At 33.3% G+C, this 19,520-nt stretch overlaps 1 protein-coding gene across 2 annotated transcripts in view; it reads left to right on the top strand.

Moving 5' to 3' along the window:
* Positions 1–19,520, top strand: part of LOC117125487 (radixin-like) — a 42,488-nt gene that overhangs the window by 10,372 nt on the left and 12,596 nt on the right. For both annotated transcript variants that reach the window (XM_033271983.1, XM_033271984.1), the window contains exons 3-5: positions 2,630–2,713; positions 12,559–12,654; positions 15,839–15,943. In XM_033271983.1, coding sequence (XP_033127874.1) covers positions 2,630–2,713; positions 12,559–12,654; positions 15,839–15,943 — 285 coding nt within the window. The remainder of the gene's footprint in view (positions 1–2,629; positions 2,714–12,558; positions 12,655–15,838; positions 15,944–19,520) is intronic.

Genomic DNA, 19,520 nt, shown 5'->3' with positions numbered 1-19,520 from the left:
CGCTATAAACTCAGTAAGCAGAAAACAAAAGCACAGTATCTTGTGGAGAACAGATAAACAGACAAACCTACAGTGCGCGGTGCAGTACTGGGTAATAAAACATATACAAGCGTTAGTTGGCGTCCAACACTAGCTGCGTAGAGCGTATCGTTTTTTACGCTCCCAATGAGCGTTGTTGGCTCTCTTGTTCTATTTATACTCTTTGCTATGACTCAACTGGGCCTAGGCTGTTAAGTTAGCGATGAATAGCAGGGCAGTGCAGTATTTTGTTACAATTAACGTAACCACGGAAACATTTATTGTATTCTTATTGTCTTTATCAATTTAGCTTGTCTATTGTGTTTAGGTAAACTAATTATTTTGTTACAATTTGTAAACTGTTGAAATAATAGTGGTGGTCGGGAGCCTGTAAATCCTGGTCGGAAATGTTGAGTGCTGGACGGGCCCGTCCACCGCCGACCAGCGTGGTGACATCCCTGAACCAAATATTACTCGTATTTTAATTTAAACTGCATTAGTCCTAATTTGTAATAATGCACCTGGTATCTTAGCTGCCCAAGATTTGATATTCGGCCAATGTTCACTTAAGAAGTACAGTATGTAATGACTGTCGTTGGACACAATTTTTTTCTTGACATTATTCAATTACCGTAGATGGTTCAAATATAGTCGTTCCAACTTTACACATTGCGGTTTCTATCTTTTCCCCATACCTGAGAGAGGCACTTGTCAAGCAGTATTAAAGTATAGTTAATATCCAATTGGTGTTTTCTATGTTACTATTTTATTTTATTATCATTAATTCTGTCTGACTTTATTCTTACCTGATTCTTTGGATTGGATTGGATTTATTTGGTTTACACACCAAGGATATAGCCCACAAAAGTGTAGAAGACATATTTTCAGTGGGGTCCTTCTGGTGGTGATTAGGCAGTACACCGGGAGACAATCATCCCCTTCTGTTTTTCGAAGAGTGTACTGCGTTCTTTAACACATGGGACCAACGACTCAAACGTCTCATCCAAAAGATGGTGCGCTATTGTAAACTTGTATTTTTGCCCTCTGACTGAAACACAAGGAGAGGCAGTGCTGGGAATTGAACCGGGGACCTAGAGATCTCAACGGTTCAGGGCACTCACGCAGTGGCTACCACCAGATTAGCCGACTGGGCGAAGCTGCTCTCTCATTACTTGATTCTTCTAGTCTTCTTACGCTTTCGCATATTTGACCATTTACTCACCAATCATTGGTTGCTGCTGTTATTGATATTATTTAGTACTGTCAATTAGAAATCGGAAATTGTGTCTCGATGATACAAAATATCATTGGTTGCAGAATCAACAGATATTTTCCCCCAAAAAATGTTAATAAATAAGGTTAAAAACATTTAATTTCTATGATTCAAATTAGGAATACAGTAGTTTGCACAACTAAATAATATAGTGCAGTGAACTAATTATAACATGCATTACAATTGATTTTTTTTTCCCCCGAGATAATATTTTAAAAAGAAAACAAGATGTGGTAGTAAACGGGTCAATACATTATGTATTTTGGAAAATTACACACATAATAATTTATTGGAAGTATGGCACTTTATTATTCGTTAAACAGGCCTCACTTTATGCATCGTAATACAATTTTCAGTATTATCAGATCCCCTCATTAAGAAGAGATACTATAGAGAAATGGCTACTAAAATTACACACATAATAATTTTTTTTGTTAGTTTTTATGGCGCTTTATTATTCGTTATAACAGGCCTCACTCCATGCATCGTAATACAATTTTCAATATTATCAGATCCCCTTATTAAGAAGAGATACTGTGGAGAAATGTCTACTAAAGAAGCTTATCATCCCTCATATTGCCATTACACTACAGAATATAAACCATCAAGAAATACCATCCATGACTTCTCATCACCCCTCAGCTGCCCACAGGTGAAAACTACTGAGTTACATACCAAGAGATCAGTGGGGAGAGGACACAAATGTGCCTTAAAATAGCTCTGTTTAAACATTGTCAGTTTAAGAATGCCAAGTGTATTTGTGAGGTTTCCTATATATTTTAAATGGAATGCTTGGCCAAGCTTGTAGTTTTTAATGTGAATATACTGTGTGGGATATAGAGCACTGTGCTTCTCAATATTGAATTATTTATGGTTAAATTTAAACAATAAATTTTTAGAAATTATCATTTCAAATTTTAAGTTATTTTCAGAACTGTCCTCATGGTGTACAGGAAAAAGTTTAATGTACAGTTGTTTATTATCAATAAAGAAACAAGTATAATAAAATATTATATAAAAGTCAGTTTCCATAAAATTCATAATAAATACCAAATATCATGTTTTAATATACCAATTTTAATGTAGTATAGAGCAGGTTGCAAACTACTACATCAGGCCTGTTCTACGTTTACAGTATGTTAATGCAATTCTGATCAATATTAATTACTGGTTTTGGTGTTCTTTTTTTGTCCATATTTTATTTTGTATGTCTGATCAATATTAATATACTAGTTTTGGTGTTCTTTTTTTGTCCATATTTTATTTTATTTGTTGATTATAATTTTTACATCCACAAACATGAACGTAATGATTCATTTCAATTTGTTTTTTTTGTAGGTAAATGTTCGAGTGACGACGATGGATGCGGAGTTGGAGTTTGCCATCCAACCAAACACCACAGGCAAACAACTCTTTGATCAGGTATAGTACAAAGCTATAGTATGCTATATTATTGATGACCCTCTCAACTGCTACTCTACTTGCACTTTAGCTGGAGGACTGAAATAAAGATTCATTTGTGTGTCAGTCTTTCGGATAAACCCGTATGTCAGTCTTTTTGTTTAAACCGCGGGTCTCTTGTGCATTAAGGCCTATGTGTACATGTTAAGGAACGCAATAGACCGAGTGATTCATGAAATCAAAGCCGGTATAATGGGTATAACATCAAAACAAACCGTTACAGTAGGTGGCAGTTTTTTCACACGATGATAAGCCTCCGCTCGAGTAAATTTTGACTCTCTTCAAACTTATTAATTTGTATATTTTATCGTAAAATAACTTATTGAAAAGCCTTGGTAAATATTTCTTTAATAAACATCACAGTATTGACCTGTTAGATTTGAAATGGAGTGAAAGAAACAAATGGAAAACTTGTACTTTTTTTGCATAGCCTTGTCACATGAACACAGGCCTAGCCCTAGACTGGAGAGTCATACAACAACGTTCTTCCGACTTACTGGCTATCATAGCCAAAAGAAACATCTTATTCTACAATTCAGCAATTTAAGTTTGTCCAATAGTTTGAATATTTCATAAAGAAATTGCAAAAAAATGACGTGGTAGCAGTATTTAAGCTGAGTATGTACCTCTAAATCAACAGCGATCACCTTAGTCGGCGCTTGATGTGGGGAGTCCCGCTAGCGACGGGCCTATGCCCCCTAGAAGGCCTCTCAAAATTCTTCATATTTTTAGTCTATGGAAATTTAAGTCAAATCAACCTTAGTCTCATGAATCTATGAATCATTCAAAATGTATACAGTACATTGTTATGAATAAGTATCTTCTACGCTAACTTCATTACATTTTAGAGGATATACTAGACACCACTTTCGACTCCGCTCAATGTATTAGCATCTAGACTTTACGCTGTAAACAACGTTTAATACCCGCTCAGCCAAAATTTGATGTCATCTTTGGTGACTGATTCAGTCTATTACACCTCTGCTGGTGCACTGCACAAATTCTGCACCTGACTTTGACAAAACTTGAAATAGATCTTCAGAATTTATGGGTAATATCCTTGGTGTATTTCACACAAAAGCAATCCTAACTTGACATGTTGGAGATGATCTACAGTAGGCTACTGATGAAGGTTAATGATGCTTGTTACTGTTAGTCAAGAAGGCCCAACTGTATTATATAAGTGGTGCGGCGCAGCGGGAACGGGTTGGTTTTCCAAGCTTGAGGTTGGGGTTTCAATGCCTCACTGTGCATTTCACATATGTCCTTGAGATTCTTCTCTCCATCCAGGAGTATAATTGAGTACCTGGTGGTTTTGCTTGCTCCTGCACTGATTACAGCAGCAATGCTTAAGCATATAGACCCAATAAACTGGGATAGAGAAGCACTTTGTTGCTGCAAAGAATGACGTTTATAAATAAGCGAATAAAATTTATAGAGGTGATTTGCAAGATCTAAGTTTGGTTGTTGTTTGATTGATACTTAAAACCATAATTAACAAGTGTTTGTAGGCTAATAGTGTGTTCACTGAAAAGAGAATGTGACCTTGCTTTATCACAAGTTATCAAAGCACATGTTATCAGAACTTTGACCTGTTACTATAGCAATTTCACCATAAGTACCCAGTTGTTTTTACTTGTACCTCTTTTTAGAAGGTAACAAATTAAACAATGTAGCAAGATTTGTAGTTGAGAGGACAAAGCGGACAACCAAATTGTAAAACACATGCAGTACATGGTACGAACTTGCCCATATTATACTTTACTACAGTGTACAAAACAAACAGACAGATTTCTGGCTCAAGCACCTAGCTACTTTACATAATATTATTAATATTTTATTCAATGATTTAGTTTAGTAATTTGTAATATTATAGTCGTATAAAACTACACTTCCCTCATAAGTAGATTTATCAGTTTCTATACTGTACATAAATTGCATGAATTTTGTTTCCTGGTTGTGAATAAACCACTTCCTTAATAGCTTGGTTCACACCATCAAAGTAACCTATTCCAACTGGACATGGAAGGACATTTGATTATTCTGGGACATCTGTCAATAAATAGGTTTTAAAATGCATTTCACACAATAGCAATCAACAGCAAGAAATTCAACAAACATAACATCAAGGAATCGTGGAATAACAATATAATATAAACAATACAGTGTAGATAAATAATTAATTCAATAAAATGAAATAACTACTGTACATTGGCCATGTAGCAAACAAATTGTATTACATATAACACATACTGTACTGTTTAGTATTCTTTTATACAGTAATTCTTGTAGAAATTTAATGTCAATTTGCAATACATCTTTAGTCATTGTTATGTAGAATTATGATTGCAATACATGTAGAATTACGATAAAATAAAAAGCATGAATTATTTATAAATTCATAATGTAAATATGACAGTTGCCTCTGGTAACTACAGTAGCAATACTGCTGATCGTATGCATAAATTGTTGGGTCTGTGCAAGGCCCTGACCACAGAGCCTTACTGCTGTTCTTGTTCTTCTTACCAGAACTTTAAAAGCATCCAATCATCGCCAGTTTTGAACGGATGTACAGGAAATTTTGTACACATAAACTAGAGGTGATTTCCAACAAACGTTCATCGATCTTTTTTTCAGTCGGACCCCAGGGTTCCCTCTACACATACAAACCAACATAGGGGTTTCAACAATCAGTGTACATTACTGTCGTTACCACTAATAGGGCACGTCGCATGAATGACACGGTTGGTTAAGGATGTGTTTTAAAGAACTTAAGGTTGTGAGTTCGAATCACATCTTGGTATTCAATTTTTTTTTCCAATTTTAAGTAATTTTATTTTTTTTTTCAATTGTAAGTTAATTTTGTACAAATGAATATTCTGAATTTCAATCTTATTAGCTCTTCCAAATAACTCGATATAATAACTTGCACCCTTGCAGGAACGCGCAAACTAGCGAGCTCTTGTTTCTTAAGCCCACCTCGGGTATGAAAATTCACCAAACAATGTAATATTTTATTATTAATTGATTTAATAACATATTTTGGAAAAAGAAAAAAACTACTGTACTTATATATCTAGTAGTCTAACCAGAAAGGATAAAATACACCAAAATTAAACTTTTGTTGCATAAATAAACAGAAGCACAATATAGGCGTCTCTTCCCAAATTAATATGCGTTTATATAAGGGGTCGATGGGTTGCAACTCATTTTAAAATTTCCAAAGTGTGGGTCGTCGGTGTAAAAGTTAGCAGAATACTGCTGAACAGTTTATACCAGCATAGACTATCAGATTTTTTTTGTCTGAAAACCCTGTTTGACATCTGAGGAAGTACAGTCCTACTGTACAACATTGTTGACAACAGAAATGGACAGACAATTTATTTCATTTCCTCCAATATGTCATGAAACTGAGTCTGTCACCAGTGTCAGATTCTTGAGTTTAGATTGTCAGCCAGTATTATCGTGAAGTACAGTAGTAGTTAAAGGTAATAATTTAGACCAAAATAGAATACATAGAATGATGCTAAATTTAAATCCTATTCAATTTGAAGGTTAGACAAGAGAGAATTTATTGTTTTGTTCTTATTAAAGTGATTTACAATAAACGTTCCTCCCAATACAGTAGTATTAGCTTTGACGAATAACCCAAAATAGGAAAATTTTTTATTCCTTGTTAAATTGCTTTCATGCCCTTGGTCTGCACTGTGTAATGCTATTTATTGCACTATATTAATACCTCTGTTAAACGCCAGTCCCCAAGCCACGTTTTACAAATCCCTTTCAGAGCAGTATTAATCCTCATATTAAACCATTGAGCACAATATTTATGATAAAAACTAATAGTAATTGATAATTTAGGCAGAGGCATATGCATTCAGCACAAATTATAATTATTAAATTACAGGCTATTACATTAATAAAAATTAATAAATTACTGTATCGCAACTCTTGATCACTGACATTGTCGTCATATTACGCCTTTTTTTGACAGCGGTGATGCCTACTGTATGTTATTGCTTGGCTGTTTTAATGCAATAGATTACCATTTAAAAAAATATAAATTCCTATTATCATCACTCTCATTAATATAATTTGAACAATACTTTTTGGCATTAGTCATTACCTATAGTATAGTCCGATTGTACTAATATTTTATGCGTTAAATTTAAAGTACGGGTAATAAGGAAATGATTGATGGTGAACTGGCAGTAGTTGAAGGTAATGTACTGTAGAGTAGATTCAATAGGGGTCACCATGCCTAAGGTAAAATAATATTACAGCACAATAATACACATCCTGGTACCCCCATATGACTGTCCTTTTTATTTTTTGTTGAAAAGTGTGTTATGAAGAAAGAATTTTTTTTTATTTTGAATTCCTTCAATTTTGCCAGTTTCACACACAGGGTTTTGATAATGAATTTTTTTTTCCCCTTTAAAATTATCTTACTGGTGTCCTTTGACTTGTTTTATTTTCTTGAAATAACTAATTTATTAATTTCCAATTTGAATTTGTTATACAGTATTTGGATGTTGAATATTGATCTTTTTATTTATTTATTTCTTTAATACTGTAGCTAATAATTGGTGTATAGTATAATTCAAATTCTAATTTTAGTAATTAATAAGTAAATACAAATTTAATGATGCAAATTATTTTCCTTTAATTTGTAGGGGCATCGTGCATTAACCTCTAAGTAAATTATAGATATATCCGTGAGTCCCCTGTTTTGTTTGACCAAAGAAGTTGAATCTAAACAGTCCTCGTCATAGCTTCATTCAACATTATACCATGTTTCTTGCCGATTTGATATACAGTAGGATACAAAATACATACTACTGTACTGCCTTTATTATTATCATATTATGGTCAATAATTACATTAGTTATTAAATTCCTAAAACCTATATAATGTCATACTGGAATACTTTCTTTTACTGAAATCAATGAACCGACCTGGTACATTAATGACACATTGTGAAGCATCTATTTAATTAATTAAGGGGTTTTGGAGGAGAGAGGGAGTTCTAATTTTTCACATAAGGGCACTTTCAATCAGCCACACCATGGTTGGGTAAATTTTAAAGATACAGTATCACCTGAGATGTCTCGAAATGGCAGTAAAAATGCTAAATTTCTAATAATTTGAAGGGCATTTCTGGAAAAGGGGTTACCGTTCTTTCGAACCCCATGAACCCACTGGCATCAGGCTTGTATTTTATTGGACCCCAGGCTTGATATCACAGTAATGACAAACAATTTTACTACCAATTATACAGTATGTAATAACTAATTTTTCTTTTAGAATTAATTATAAATTATGAAGTAAAAAATTAAAAAAAAAAAAAAATATAAGTGTTGAGACTAATATTTTTATAAACGGCCATATCTTTTTAACCTTTTGTCAATACTGAAGTAATAATAATTATTAACTAATAATAATAGTCCTGTACCATAGAGTACTACAGTGTTACATCACAATACAGTAGAACCCCTCATTTACGTACGGCACAGGCCCAGAGCCGTTCGTAAATGCGGGTATTCGTAAAATCGGGGTTAACTCAAATTCCTATATATTTGCTCTGATACTACTTACACTGGCATAAACTAGGCCCAGACTAGGCCTGTAGGCCTACGCAGCTAAGTCTGAGGGGGCCTAGGCCTACAGTAGGCAGCTTCTAAGCATTCTGATCCCTACAAATTTGTTTTTATCGGACATTTTTACATTCTTAAATACCTAGATTGTGGATTTTACTCCAACACAACTTCCATAGATACTTGATTATTATGTATATTGATTATTCAATAAAACAATCAAGCACTATGTTGACTTTTAAAGCTGAAAACGATGTTTGAAAGAGAAGTAAAATTTGTCGCATGCACATGTGTGAAGCCATAAAAAAACACTGGCTTTGAAGAGGCCCGTTAGAGGGCTTTCTTCATTTGAGAATTACATAGTACTGTATAGTATGGTGTGTTGTGTTGTATGCATGCTAATACCAGTTACAATTCGAGCGGATTTTTTTTTTTTTTAATCTTTCACTTAAATTTTTATGACATCATCACCTTTAATTTACGTTTGTAAAATCGGGAATTTGTTAAATCGGGGTTCGTAAATGAGGGTTTCTACTGTACCGCATGATAATACTCCGTTGCTATCGGCGACACAAAACACGTTCAACCGGACCTTGTCTTAACTGACAAACCATTGATCCCAATTTCTAATGTAATTATTAAGATGTTATATCTTAATTTTTCTTTGTAGATTTTAATTGATGATTAAATGTGTGTCTTTGGTAACTAATATAATATGATCTTTTGTGTTTTTAGTACCTTTTAAAGTGGTTTGGAGCAGTAGGAACAGTTTGGATTCCCAACCTCGAGGTCGGGGTTTCAATTCCCTTGCTGTGCATTTCACTTGAGTCCTTGGGAAAGGCACTTTATCTGCATTGCTTCTCTCCACCCAGGAGTATAAATGGGTATCTGGTAGGGTAAAATGCCAAAATGCACTGATGTAACTGCTACAACTTTATGGAATACTCCCCAAGGAAGCTTGAGTTTTTTGTTCCATCGGAGTTTAATCCAATGACTGGGGTTACAGTAGTAATGTGAAGCGTTTAGAGCCCTTGTTGGCGTTAAGCACTAAACATATTAACATATTTTGATGGTAAAATATTAGTTTTTAAAATGCCTATTCCAGAAAGCCTATGCAGTCATTCAGGCATAATGAATGGTAACCAATGTCTAGTTGACAACAGAGGGCGCCACCTAGTGTTGTGACAACACGCCTGGTACTCTACGGAAAATTAATCTTTAACATTTTTAGTTTAATCTGATTGAATGTTCCCTCTAGTTATTTTTATTTTGTCTTGTTTGATAATTTTTGTTTGTATCTTTATAGAGTTTTTTTTAATTTTAAAAATGTAGTTTATAAAACAGCATGGTCATAATATAAATTATATGTCAGTTTCCTTGCATTTACTGTTTGAATTAAGTAATATTTAAAATGTATATCATAATTTTTAAATTTAATTACTGAATGAATGATTATGGTTTGAAAACTGGTGTTTAGTGTAGGTGTGTCCTTTTGACATACTTTATTACTTGGTATCACTGCCCTGTAGTCCAAAGATCAAAGGAAAACACCCATTCAAAGATTAGATGTATTGCCTGATATTAAGCTGTTAAGAATATATAACTATGGTATACAGTATGTCCAAAGGTTGCCAGCAAAATATAGTTATGAATTAACCTTCTTTTGCATAAATTCTAATATTATCTTTCCATTGAACAGAAAGTAATTGATTTTTTAGCTACTGCGGTTTTTTGAGCTAAAATACACAGGCCTTATTTAGTACCGAAGATGACTTATTTTTTTATAATTTTGACTTATAATCAACACAGGAGTCAATTGCACATAAGGAATGATGGTGCTACTCTTTCATCTGTGGACATAACTGTTAAGCAGATGCGTACTTTCTTCACTGAGTATAAAAAGTGGCCATAAACAAAAACATGTATATTATAAACCTGATTAAATAAAAAAAAATTAAAAAAAAATTTGTTGATTGTTTCAAGAGCTGAACCTATTGTCGGTATTATTATTATTATTATTGTATATTTATATAACGCATATCTAAAACTCTATGCGCTTAACAATTCCAAATTAATCATTATTTATTTTATCATTTAATTGTTAATTAATAAAAAGTAATAGACAGTCAGGCAATGTGACCCATTGAACATACAATTTTGATTCATTTTGACTTGTAGAATTATCAGTTTTACTGACTGACACTTTTAAATTATGATACTAATTAATTCTCTCAGATATTAATAGCATGCTGTCACTCCTAAGCATGAGCATATAATCCCCAACTCGATATAGTCTCCATTCATCTGAGAATTAAGATCTTGTTATTTGTATACAAGTCACTCCGTAAATCTTTCCCAAAAACATCGCCAATCGTATTTCATTGTGTTTAATAGTTGTAATTCCCAAAATGTACAACATTCATTTTGAAAAGAAGCCACCCTCCCTCCCCCTTCCCCGCTCTTTATTTTTGCAAAAGTAATCTAAAAAAGAAGCCCATCTTGAAAAGATGCTTTCTCGAAAGACGCTCCATGCCATCCAACAGTGCTTCTATGGAGGTTTTACGGTTCAGAACTAAACATGAAAATTGTATCTGTACTTTTTAAGGCAGAATAAACACTTCAAAAGACTTGCATAAGTACATAATATTTATTTATTTATTTAGTAAGGTATAAACACAAAACAAAACAGCAGCACATGGCTAAAAACGTTTGTTTACAATCAATAAATAAAGACAACATAGGAAAACATGTCAGGTTTAAAAAATACATATCAAAATATCGAAACATTCAAATAATTGCATTAGAATTGTTAAAAATTAATATTACAAAAAAAAAACCATAAAAAAACACCATATTATTATTAAATTTCTGAAAACTTCAATTAATTCTTATTAAAAAGGTATTATTATTACAGTATATACAGGATTTAAATTTTTTAAAAAAAGGATTAATATTGTAAATTCAGGTAAAAAAAAAAAAAAAAAAAAAAAACAGCATCTGGTGAGCTAAGAAATTAACCTTAATTATTTGCATTGATCTAATCAACAATAGTAGGTATGGCAGACCTTCTGTATTTTTCAGTTCTACATCTAGGGACATCAGGAGTACTAGTTGTATTAGATCTAAGGGTTCGCTTCTGCCCGCGGCAAGGAGGCAACATGTCATGAAAGCAGTCGGACTTAAGTAAACCCCTGCCAAAAGACAACACAAGAGTTTCTCTCCTTGCCGCGAGTGATACAGTAGTAATCCCAGTAGCAGAAAGGATAATAATATCTTTCAGTGCTCTAGTCTTACAATATGTTATTGTTAATCATCTAATTATGTTAGGAATCATACCACATCAATTACTGTCATTAGACCTGAACTTAATATTATAAAGAATGTGTTCCTGTAGAATGGTGTTATTCAAATTTAATTTAGATGACAGTATGTATGATACTGTTATTGTAACATATTGTTGCTAAATTTAACTTATTTCTTGTTATTAATGTTTACATTCTGTCACTTACTGTAATACAACTCAATAATATATGACTGCTCTAATGAATATGGAAGCTTTTATATTAAAAAATTCCAATCCGGTCAAAATTTTATTGATAATATTACTTCTTACTTTTAATACAAAAAAAAAAAATTTTTCCAAGAGCAGAAAAATTATTTTTTTCAAATGGTGCCGCACGGTCTGCGTAGCAAATTTAATCCCCTCGTGTGGAACCCTTTTCTCATTAAAAATGTAGAATTCATGTTATTCAACACATTGCCATAACAGAACATATTATAGTGGTTTTATTGATTTTCTTAAAGCACCTTCAGTGCGGTTTGTACAATATCTATTTTTTAGGGGATAAATTAAAATTAAGTAAAGTATTGGCCTATCAAAGCCAAACTGTTTATCTACAGTATTTGATTACTAAGAGGGGATAATTATTGTTAAGCTCTATGCAATATTGATATGTTAATTATTTCCTGTCACCTCATTAGTGTTTCTGTTTCTTTGGTCTTGAAACTGCTTCCAAAACCTCCAAATTTTTTTCAATATATTTTGTCTCATAATTATACTTTGACTGATAATTATTAGTAATGTTATTTTTGAGGATGTTGATATTGAACCAAAGATTTTTGTTTTTAAAGGGAGTACACTATTTGCTGCACACAATGTTCCATTTAATGTTTTTTTTTTGTTTTTTGTTTTTTTTTCTATTTTGATAGGTTGTAAAAACAATTGGTCTGCGAGAAATCTGGTTCTTTGGGCTCCAGTATTCTGATAGCAAAAGCTACCAAACCTGGTTAAAACTGAATAAAAAGGTAAGTTATCATTTGATATGGTTTATAATGAGGATAGGAATTTGTTGTTATTACCTGGTGGCTGTGCTAATTGTATTGATAATGAGGTGGTGACGTTTAAGCCAGGCATGTGAATCAAGGGATTAATTTATATTGTTACTCATTTGTGAATCATACACAAAGATTTTACTATACAGTAGTTGAAAGCAGATTGGCAATTTGGAGTTTCATCATAAGCATGCGTTATTTACAAATGATTACTAATATATATTAATTATAAAATATTAATTTTTTGTACATATGCTTACGAGTATCATTGACACTTGTGTGCATATGTGTACAAACACTTCTCTATGGTGTATCATTGGTACTTATGTGTACATAAACACTTTATGTACAGTATCGTTGACACTTTATATGCTTGTGTGTACAGTACATGAATATTGTATGAATAATGTGCGTAGACCGTTGTGTGAATGTGTGTTTGCCATTGAAGCTTTTGATTGTACATGTGTGTCTTTGACACATGTTCTTGTCTGTACACGATCATTTGTGTGATTATGTGTGCGTGCCATCAGCACTGTTGCGAATGTGTCTGCGCTGTTAACCCTGGTGTGTACATAAACACTTTAATTTCAAAACACTTATGTGCACTGTAAGATGAACATTTTTGTGAATATAAAGTGCGTGGACATTTGCGTGATGTGTGTAAACCTACTGTAAATGGTACATGCATTAACTTGTGTTATGTGGTTGAATGTTTTTCAGTGTGTGCATAATGTGCCTATATCTCAGTGTGTACAAAACTGAACATACTGATACAACGTAAAATCAAACTGGTCTATAATAATGGAGCACAAAGTTTCAGCTCGATTGAGTCTGAAAATAAAATTGAAGTGTACAATATTACAGTACACATATAAAATTTGGCAAATCTAAACAGTGGTTCACATTTGCAGTTTTTAAATATTTAATACTTTCAATCCAGGTTGTGTCATTTACCAAGGAAGATGCATATTGCTCAATAACATTTAAAACATCATAAAGTATTTCCGATTAGAATGTACCTCTCTATAGAATAATATCCTTTTGCTTCGTGCATTTTGGAAATGTTGTTTCATTTGTTTTCCGGCATGCCTTGTAAATTTTTTGATTGATTGTTTTTTTGTTTTTTTTTTAAATATATATTCAGTCCCTTTATTTGTTTTCAATTCAAGTTCAGTTCAGGAAATGAATACATAATAATAGCCAAATGACCTTAGTAACACAATCATTGCAAAAATTATGATACATTGTTTTGTGTTCAACCTTACAATGTAGATAATAAATAATAAATTTACTACTCAATATAAAAGCCAATCTTTGCAAAGATGTATAATACAAAGAACTAGATGATTTAATTACAATCAAGTGATGTTGAGGCCAATAGAAAATATGTAAAATACAATTTTATTGACTATGTTTGCTACAGTATAAGTCTGACCAGATTCCTAACATAGGTCTGCATTAATGTATCTTTTGTTTCTTTTCTTCAGATAAGTATAAATTTAGTTTTTATAAAAAACCAATAAAACATCAAATTATCCTACTGTAAAACTCTTATTGGCTCTATCCATAGTAATCTAAAGCGGTACATAATTTAATGCTTGATTTGGCCCAGTTTTTCTCTTAAGCTGTGTTTAAAAGTGTTTCAGTATTATAGTCAAATAGAGCCGAGCCAAGTCCAATGCTGACCTTGTCTGGTTTTTGTGGCTGTATACGGTTCATATGGCAAGCTGAATACACCGGCTTACACTTTGCTGACGTGTGATTTGAGTAACCTGTTATAATCATGGATTTCAAAACCTAAACCATTAGATCCATATACAACATGTGTTGCTGCACAAGACAAGCAGCTATAATTTTCTATTAAAATTTTCTATTAAAAATTAAAATTTACTGATTTTAATTTCTGACTTTTTTTTACAAATTGTTCTTTCTGTATAAAAACCTTAATAGTACTAAAATTATATGCATGTTGATCTGAATTACAATTTCAATAACAGCAGATTTGATTTTAGAATAAAAATAAAAAATAAAATAAAACAACTATCTGTAATATTTAATTTTTTTTTTTAGAAATGATTAATTCATAATTAGGTTTTAATAGCCTCTATTGAATGTTGATCAGGCCTTTCATTCAATACAGTGATGAATTAATTTCTGTACAGTAAGACCGCCACCAGTGGCTTAACAAAAAGGGCTGAAGACCCTGGCGAAAGTTTCCTTGTTCTCTGCCTCCTTGAGGGCAGGGCCGGGAGAGCCGGAATGATGAATGATTGCTGCATAGCGACGTGTTTCTTGTAAATAATTGTACTGTACAATAGACATTTATTTTGTTTAGTGCACATTCAGGCATGTGGACTCGAGAGCAAATTCCTATTTAAATGTCTGCATGCCTCCCTGGTCAATGTACAACGTTAAAATTGTCAAACCTTTTTGTTTCGGGAAATTATCCCATGACACTAATCTCTTATTGCATATTAATATTAGAAACCTTTGAAAACTTTCTAAAGAGTATGTTATAAAAAAATATATATGATTATAAAAGCACTTTTTATTGACCCAAATTAGTATGAGTATGTTTCTGTTATTAAGGATACATTTTTCCCAACATTTCTTCTATAAATTTATTGCCTTTTAAAAGCCATAAAGAGTAATTACTGTATATCTTGTATTTAATGCACTTTTTTTTTATTGATCCCTTATCTAGTTTTGGTTGTTTTTATGGTTCGGAATATTGTAGACCTAGACATTGCTATATTCATTCAATTTCCATCAAAAAATAAACACTGTTTTAAAGAATTCAGGCAGAATACCAAATTACTAAAAAAGTCTTTTTTATATTTTTCCTACGAACAGCTGGTTTCCTAGAACCGGTCTCATATTATGAACAATAGGCCTATCAATAGAACACTGACTCTGAATACAAATATTGAAGATATGAATGTTACTTGAAAAACATCATGATTCTTAAATTTTTCACTGTATTCTATCCGTATGTTAAATGACTGAAGTATCATTAACTTTCAGCGTATGCACTGCAAAATATTATGTAGGTAATACTTAGTATTCTTAATTGCTAATGAAGAGAGTCACAACTAAATCTGGTTGATAAATATTAGGTGCAATGTAATTTGACTCTTGATTCTTAATATTATTACAGGTGATGTCACAAGATGTGAGAAAAGAATCTCCTTTGCAGTTTAAATTTAGAGCCAAGTTTTACCCTGAAGATGTGTCAGAGGAGCTAATACAAGAGGTTACACAGGTAACAAATGATTTATATATATAAACAGGGTTCGAAATAACGCTGGTCCGCCGGCCAATGGCTAGTAAAATGCATGGCGGACCTGTTAATTATCCCAATAACAAGTCCGCGTGACCAGTTAAAATGTCAATGAAAGAATGACGAAATACCTAAAGCTTTAATCATTCACCTCTTAACGATGTCTTTACAAAATGTTTCACACAGATGTCAACAAGATCGCTATTTTCTGTTTATTGTCATGTTAATGTCCGCTACGAACAGCCTCGGTCTCAGTCATTCAAGGCGAACCGATGAACATCACGCACTAGCCTAGACCATAGAGGAATCCATGGCTAGACGTACAGAGGGAAATCACCTTCTCCGCATGTTATAGCGACAAGGAGAAGTTGATTTCCGTCTGTGTGAACACCGTGTGAAGTTAAAACATCCATGTCATGTATCCATCCCACAATGCAACGTGGGACAAAAAGTTAATAAACAACGCAACGATTTCCAGACGAAATAACTCAATAATCACACCCTGTAAATGAACCGTTCGTACAGTCCCAATAGCATTGCCATGGAGATTATCTATTAATTAAAACGACACTCCAGTAAAATTTTAGATAAAGCAGGGAGTTGGATAAAGCCAAAGTTACGCCTCCCATTGTTTTAATAAAGTGCATTATCGGCTATGAATACTTAAAAATCGACTGTAATCAACCTGAAATGAAAAAGGAACTCAAAGCAATTGTTTTTACGACGGCTCTTTTTCAGTAGACGTTTAATTCGGATTTGGTATGTCATTAGATTCATATATCAGTCTACATGTAAATTACACTCACATTCCCCAAAAACATTGCTAATTACGGAAGGAATTTGCAGATAATGAAATTTTAATTTGTTAAATTTATTTTTAGATTTTACTCTAAAACAAAACCACGAGTGTTTCTTATTCATTTTAATAAATTTGTTTAAGTAAAAATGTATCGGTTTACGCTAAGCTTGTTCCTGTTAGCAAGCTGTCACGCACTTTGAAACTTTGGGCGATCTGACGTCACCACAGCCAAGCACATGGGATTTTTGCCCAGCAACATGACCCCACGAAAAAAATTAACCAATTAGCGGGAAGAGTTTAGGAGGCGCGACCTGATATTTACAACAAGTCGCATCGTCGTGACCACGAAGAATGTGTGTTGTTTACAGTTTAGAAAAAAAAATGTCAGACCGAAAATGCACGTAAAAACAATATAAAAGCATTCATTTTATTGGTACAGTAATACAATTTGCTGTGCACTACAGCTAAACAACAGGTACTATACAAATATTACAGTAGTGTTGGGAGAAAATTAATGGAAAAGTGTTTTATTGTGTTGACCAATTCATTATCTCTTAATTAGTATACCGTGTCTCAGTACATTAACAATGTGAAGGGATAGCACCTGTCTCTTATACACATCTAGATGTGTATAAGAGACAGGTATTACAATGTAAGTTTATTGAATCTCTAAGGGATCAGCTCATATGTGTCAAATTCCTCTATAACGCCTATATGTTGTAAAAAAAATATCCTTATTGCACATGGTCCCTGAATCCTGTCTCTTATACACATCTAGATGTGTATAAGAGACAGATATGGTATTTGGGCCTTCCGAAGTTGGCAAGATAGTGGCTAGTGAAAGGGATTGAGGACCAGTAAAAGTATTAATTTACTGGTCCACTTGGCTAGTTAAAAAGAACCTTAAGGGAAACCCCTGATAAATATATGTATTTATATATATATATATAGGAGCCCTGACATTGTAGTTTAAAAAAACATAATATAAACTATAATACCATAGTTTCATTCAATGTGGCCCCGACAAGTTTTAAACATTTAAAATACACTGGCCTGGCATAATCATACAGAAACTGCATTATCTCAGGGCTTCTGTAAATGATCGCTGCAGTTTCTTGTTTGGGTTGCGGTTTGTCTTGCGAACCACATTTGATCAATGTGATGCGTGACACAAGCATGGGGGTTTTTTTTATTTACCGACAGTGGTTTGAAAATTATTCAGCCAGTCATATTCCTTATCATTCTTTTGTACGTTTCTCACTAAAATATTCTCTGTAATACACCTTCATACTATAGGTAGGCCTACTGTAGGCCTACATGTATACCAGTTCCAGAAGTTGGCCTATGTAATCTATGTTGGTTTTGTCATAAAATTGTCTGAAACATTTCATCAATCATGGACCAAGGCTATGTTCTTTGACAATGCAGTTAACAGTTCACAAATGCCATAAGCTCTGAGCGCGAGGGGGGAAGCCCCCTCAGACCCTCACCAGGGCCTTCACCCCTGGGCCCCGAGCTTTGCTCGCTTATTAGGGCCCCCAATAACAGTCACTGCCAGGGCCCACAAACTCTGTGATGCCATTCAGCCTCTGCACTTCACATAATTACTCATGTCATTAGATCAAGCACATGCATAGCTCCACGAGGAGCTGAGCTAGTAGAGCAACCTAGCGACAGTTGGTAAGTCTTGGGTTCAAATCCCAAAGGTGTCAACTTTTTTCTCAACATTACTGTAATGGAGAGGAACCTCAATCATATGAGGCGTGTCATCCCAAATCCAGCGTACTGTCAGTAAATCTTCAACTGAGTAGTAATAGCAAATTGGCAGTGGTATTAGCAGTCAATATTGTATTAGTACAGAGAATCCATAATACTTCTACTTATAACTTTGGCAATATTAAGTCGATTCCAATAAATGACCTTTCATTTTGTATGCTTAGATTGTGGAGAATACTGTAATAAAAAGTCAATTTTATTGTTTTTGTGACTTATGCTGGTTTTGGCATGGTAAGCCCCATCTTAATAAAAGAATGCTTATTATTATTATAGTTTGGAACATGCTGTGAAGTCAAAGTGTTAACTGTAGTTAGTATTTAATATCCCTCACAATTTGGACTGTATCCTACTATTACCTAAGTGTTTCCACTGACTACGTAGGTTCTGGAGATGCATTTCACTGTATGAGTCTTAAAAACACAAATGTGAATACAGTGTGGGTCTACAGTTGTACTGACAATAACATTACTGTACATCATTCCAAGTATCTGGGGGAATTTTTTGATGTAGGATTATCTAAAGACCTACTATTTCCATTCTTTCTATAACTAATCACCAATGTTTCATGGGTGACTAAGTTGTAATTTTTTCTGGCAAGTAGAGTACCATGTTTTATTATAAGTAGATTAAAGCATTGAGGTAGACTTAATTAGTGTATTAGGTGAAATTTATTTTGTAAAGCTTTAGTTCCTTGTAGGCTGGCAATTATTCTCATCAGGTACTTCCTCTTCTAATGAATACTCAAAGCAAAGAATTTGATATTTAATATCTGGTATGGTGTGGTGTGAGAATAATATGGCCTGTAATTTAAACTCCTAAAATGTGAACAGCTTATCTTCTATCCTGGTCTGCGCACTTTCTAGTTTTTCCTTTTCTAAATTCAGTCATTGTTGTACTGTTTCCCATGTACAGTAATTCTTTTTGCACAGATTCTAACCATAGAGTTTGAATTGAAAATACTTTCACCAGATTGTCTTTTTGTTT

The sequence above is a fragment of the Anneissia japonica genome, unplaced genomic scaffold (genome assembly GCF_011630105.1).
Source record: "Anneissia japonica isolate Jap-2015-1 unplaced genomic scaffold, ASM1163010v1 scaffold7731_len1735946_cov199, whole genome shotgun sequence".
NCBI classification, from domain to species: domain Eukaryota; kingdom Metazoa; phylum Echinodermata; class Crinoidea; order Comatulida; family Comatulidae; genus Anneissia; species Anneissia japonica.
The sequence above is the reverse complement of the archived record's forward strand: the minus strand, read 5'-3'. Positions and strand labels throughout refer to the sequence as shown.